At 37.4% G+C, this 5,416-nt stretch overlaps 1 protein-coding gene across 1 annotated transcript; it reads right to left on the reverse strand.

Moving 5' to 3' along the window:
- Nucleotides 1–228: 228 nt before the first annotated feature.
- LOC131395762 (olfactory receptor 5G25-like) lies at nucleotides 229–1,173 on the reverse strand. The gene has a single exon (XM_058527590.1). The coding sequence runs from the start codon at nucleotides 1,171–1,173 to the stop codon at nucleotides 229–231; it is 945 nt and encodes a 314-aa protein (XP_058383573.1).
- Nucleotides 1,174–5,416: the final 4,243 nt, after the last annotated feature.

Consider the following 5,416-nt stretch of genomic DNA (forward strand, 5'->3'; position numbering starts at 1 on the left):
AGAATACCCTTTAAAGTTTTGGGGATGATAATCTCAGATTAAAGTTCTAGAACTCATTCCTGCTGAATGAGAAATGAGCAAAACAAAATGAGAAAATTGTAACTCAAAGACATTAAGTGACTTTCCAATGAACAGAGTAATAAAAAGTAAATCTCAACGTAAATGCACATGTTCTTGCATCTTGCATATATATTAGCTCTCAATCTGTAGTACCAATGGTATTCAAGTTTACCTACCCATGAGAAACTTCTTTCTTTGAAATGCTCTTCTGAATGAATCCTTGACCTCTCTGTTTCTCAGGCTGTAGATGAGGGGATTCAACATGGGAATCACTCCTGTGTAGAACACAGAAACCACTTTGTTGATGTCCAGGGAGAAACTAGAATTTGGATGGACATAGATAAAGAAGAGTGTCCCATAAAGGATGGAGACTGCTGTCAGGTGTGAAGAGCAGGTGGAGAAAGCCTTGCTCCTCCCATCAGCAGAGTGAATCCTCACAACAGTGAAGAGAATGTAAATATAGGAGACCAAGATGATCACACCACTGAGTACTCCTAGAGCTCCAGCCAAGATGAAAAGTACAAATTGATTGACCTGAGTATCTGCACATGCCAGGGAGAGAACTGGAAGAAGGTCACAGAAAAAGTGATTGACGACATTGGGGCCACAGTAAGGCAGGTGAAAGGTGAAAGTTGTATGGGTCATGGCAATTAAAAGGCCCATGATATAAGGCCCTACCAGCAGCTGCACACAGACCTGCTTGGACATAGTGAGTGTATACAACAGGGGCTTACAGATGGCCACATACCGATCATATGCCATGGAAGCCAGCAGGAAGCACTCAACCAACTCAAACTGAAGGAAAAACCATAACTGAGCAGCACAACCCAAGAAAGAGATAACTTTTTTCTCCACAAAGATGTCAGTCAGCATCTTGGGACCAATGACAGAAGAGGAGCAGACATCCACAAAGGCCAAGTGACTGAGAAAAAAATACATGGGGCTGTGGAGTCTTGAGTCCATGCAAATGAGGGCGATTATCCCCAAGTTTCCCAGAAGACTGCAGAGATAAACCAAGAGAAATATCACAAAGAGGACAACCTGGTGATGGAAGCGATTTGTTAAGCCCACAAAAAAAAACTCAGTCACCAAAGTTTGATTTCCATAATCCATTTCTCTGATTTAATCTGTCATGAGAAAGAGAAAAATGTTTCTTTGCAATCAATTCATAATTAAAGACTTCTTAATTTTAAATTTGTATTTAACTTCTACAGTTTTTTTCATTAAAAAGGATAGCCTGACACCTAACTCTCTTGAGTTCTACTCCTGGCAGTCATTCTATCTATCTGCAAACCATTTGTGTGACCCTAAGTCACTAAACCTCACAGGGCTCTTCTGTTTCTTCCTTGGAAACAGGATTCTTGAATAGAGTCATAGAATTTTAACCTAGAAGTAAACATTGGAGATTTTCTAAGGCAAGTCCTCTAACCACACCAAGTTATATTTCTAAAATTATTTACCTTGGAACCAAGGACATTTTAAGAAACACTTCATTGAAAAAGGCACTATGAGACTTCAACGAATTCAGATTGATACCTGTTCTCACTACAGAGTAAGGGTAAACAGGTGTTAGTAATGTAACTTCTTCCCCAATTCCCTTAGATTCTGTAACAATAGTTAATTGAGTTATCTAAAAGATAAGTTCTGATGTCTAAAGAAGGAGGGCAAACTGAGACAAGAGAAGTTAGCTTTGGAACTGGGATGAAAATCCTGAATAGTTACCCTTTCTGACTTCATTTTCAAAACACCTATGTTTCCTCATATCAATGTTGTATATACTGATTAATGTAGTCAAACTCCACCAAATTTTTAAGTCCATCAAAGAAAGACCAGTTCTTAAATATTGAGTAATTGTTGTGACCCAATTAGTGTATAGGTTTTTGAGAGAAAAATATAAATATTTCAAAGATGACAGGGACATTCTGGGCAATTTTCTCAGAGAAATTAATATGTCCACACAAAAAAACTGTACAATTTTGGGAGACAGTCTCCTGACCTAGTGGTTGTGTTCAGTGTGTTCCACTTCAGCGGCCCAGGTTCGTGGGTTTGGGTCCCAGGCGCGGACCTACACCACTCATTAGCCATGCTGTGGCACTGACCCACTTACAAAATAGAGGAAGACTGGCACAGATGTTAGCTCAGGGCTAATCTTCCTCAAGCAAAAAAAAGAGGAAGATTACCAATGGTTGTTACCTCAGGACAAATCTTCCTCAGCAAAAAACAAAATTGTTCATAAAATATTTATTTATAATGCCAAATATTTGAAATAACAAAAATGTCCTACCATAGGTGAAGGGTTAAACCAACTGTGGTGAATCCATACCAAGGAATGCTATTGAATAATAAAGAATGACAAAATGTGGTACACACAACAACTTGGCTGCATACCGGGGTATTAGACTCAGATAGAAAAAGTCAGTCTCAAAAATCCACAATTCTATGATTCCATTTATATAACATTCTAAAATGGCAAAATTATAGAGATGGAGAACAGGTGAGTGGTTGTCAGGCTTAGGGATGGTGGGAAGGAGGGTGGTGGTGAGTCTGTAAAGGGGTAACACAATGGAGATCTTTGTAGAGATGGAATATCTCTGCTTACGGATTGAGGTGTTGGTTAATAAAATCTAAACATATCATAAAGTTATATAGAAGCATACACACACGTCATACCAATGTTAGTTTCCTGTATTTTATGTTGTAGTGTAGTTACATAAGATGTAACCATTGGGGAAAATGCGGTAAAGGGTATGTGGTGCTTCTATGTACAATCTTTGAAGCTTCCTGTGAATCTTTAATTATCTGAAAATAAAATGTATTTTTACAAGACATAAATAAGAAATAAGAAAGGAGGAGAAGGGAAAATGAGGACAACACACACACACGAAAAAAAAAGAATTGAGGAAAAGAGGCATCTATTTGGACCTTGAAATAATCATAATGATTCCAGCAGCACAATCACACAAAAATATTAATGGATATGCAGCAGGAGAACTATCAACAGAAATATAACAACATTCTTTCCTCAAAGAAAAGCTTGACGGGGTTTTGCTTAACAAGAAGTTAATGAAATGAAAATCCACTGACCTCTTGTGGTCTCAGAGGCAATGGACATTGGAAGAAAAGACCTGGAGGGGTAGAATTTAAGATTAGTCAGAAAAATTATATCTTAGTAGTAAAGTGTTCCAAAAATTTAATATTTTTTAAACATAGAAACTCAGAGGTCATTTATATTTGTATTAGTTTTTACTATAGATGATGGAAACAGAGCATTTTAAGAGTCACAAAGTTGAGTTGTGAAAAAAATTTTATAAAGATAAAACTAGACTACACATATCTATCATCTCAAGTAATTGCCTCTGTAAACAAAGGTGTTGAAGTATCCACCGGTGATAATAGTTATGCATTAAAATTTTGTGTACGACTTAAACTCCTGTGTGAAAATGATAGTTTCTGGCTGTGGAAGTGCCTATTAAGCTAAATTTTCTTGGCTGTACCCAGTCCAAAGATTCTAATAGCGAAAAATCATTATCCCAGTTATACGTGTGACTACGGGCATGAGCAGCATGAGATTTCAAGTCCGCTGATTCAGAGGTTTGTTTCCCACTTATAATACCCAATTTAAGTAAAGTAAAGAAATTAAGACCCAGAGAAACCAAAGCCTCTTAATTTGAACACTTTCTGAGCCCATAAATGTCCAAGCACATTTCAGTATCTCTATGCCAAATACAAAATTCAACAAAAATGTACGTTTGAGTTAGGTCATTTAAACCAAAAGACACATAATAAACATTTTATTTGCACCAAACTCTTCATGATAAGCTTAGAGATGATATTTTCCCAGATTTCTAACTCATTTTCCATATGTGGCCTCCTGAAGGCAATTTAGGAAGTCACTTAACTCACCTGTTTGAAGAAACACGCCCTAGAATCTGCCTGCTTATGGCTAAGTAAACTAAAAAATTAATATGACCTGATATGAAAATGAATTACTCAACAAATGTAGGCTTGTCATTCTTTTCAGCTTCTTCAGACGTCTATGAAGATCAACAATATAGTTATACTATCTTCAAACCTGAGCCTTCCAGTAGCACTTTCAAAAAGAGTTCATTGGCTCAATTCTGCACAACACACAGCAGAGGTTATTCTAAAGGGTTGTTGTGTAGATTGGAGCCAACCCCCTGGAGGAACCAGAAGTGAAGGAGATCAGGCCTATAGAGAAATTTAGAGTGATTTTATGAAAAAATAATTTGGGAACTTTGAGTCAAGTGTAATTGCACCTCTCTCCCTTTGGGACCACCCACACACACTTTGAAATTCCAGTTTTAGGCCTTCAACAGCTGCATGATGAGCTCCAGCTCTTTACACTGTGAAGATCTGAGATTCTAAAATAGAGCTCTGCTTCAGAGACATTGCAATCAGACAAGGAGCATGGGTACACAGAAGCACAGGGACCTCGTGATTGACCCATGAATTACTAGGAGGGTGGAATCATTGTAACCAGAGGGTTTGGAAATAGTCTCTTGGACATGATGAATCTCAAAGGGAGGCTAAGATATATGTAAATAAAAATAAGGGGACTGGATGTGTCTATGCTGCAATAGAGAGCTGTAAATTAGGACAGCATCTTTGAGAGACAACGGTAATCCACATTAGCTGTTGAAAATTTCAAATTATAAGGTTGGAAAAATAGATTTAGGTCCAAACCTCGTAAATAGTTTACTATAGGCAAAAGAGTTTGAACTTCTTTCTGTAAGCAATGAGGAGTCTTTCAAGGTATTTTAGAGAAGTGATGACGTCTATCCACATGCAAGTTTCCGCGGGACATTTATCTACTCACTGGAGATGTTTACTACATGCCAGGCATTCTTCAAAGTGCTTTGAGAGTATTAACTCATTTAAGCCTCATAAGAGCCCAATGAAGTGGGTTAACAGAAGGACCTAGATTGCTCTACCTCTCATCATCTCACTCAGTCCATTTTCTATTTTTGGAAAAAGCAAGTCAACATTCTACCTCAGAAGCTTCGTCTCTCTTCTGCTTCTAGCATATTTCACTCCAGATATCTGCACAATTTTCTTCTTCACTTCCTTCAGGTTTTTGCTAACATATCCTCTGATCATAGAGGCCATCTCTAATTATCCTTTGTAAATGATTATAGCTAACCTCATCCCAGCACTCATTCACTTTTTCTCTTTAGCCAGTTTTATTTTTCTTCAAAGCAATTACTATTACCTAACACTGAATTTTTATTGCATTCTACCATGCTGTAACATTGGGCATGGATTTTTTTTCAATTTTTACACAGCATATCTATCCCCAATATCCAAAATAGTGTCTTAAAAAGGAAGTATTCAACGA

The sequence above is a fragment of the Diceros bicornis genome, chromosome 31 (genome assembly GCF_020826845.1).
Source record: "Diceros bicornis minor isolate mBicDic1 chromosome 31, mDicBic1.mat.cur, whole genome shotgun sequence".
Lineage (NCBI taxonomy): Eukaryota > Metazoa > Chordata > Mammalia > Perissodactyla > Rhinocerotidae > Diceros > Diceros bicornis.

Coding starts and splice junctions, on each gene's coding strand:
- LOC131395762 (XM_058527590.1), bottom strand. CDS start 1,173: ATGGATTATGGAAATCAAACTTTGGTGACTGAGTTTTTTTTTGTGGGC.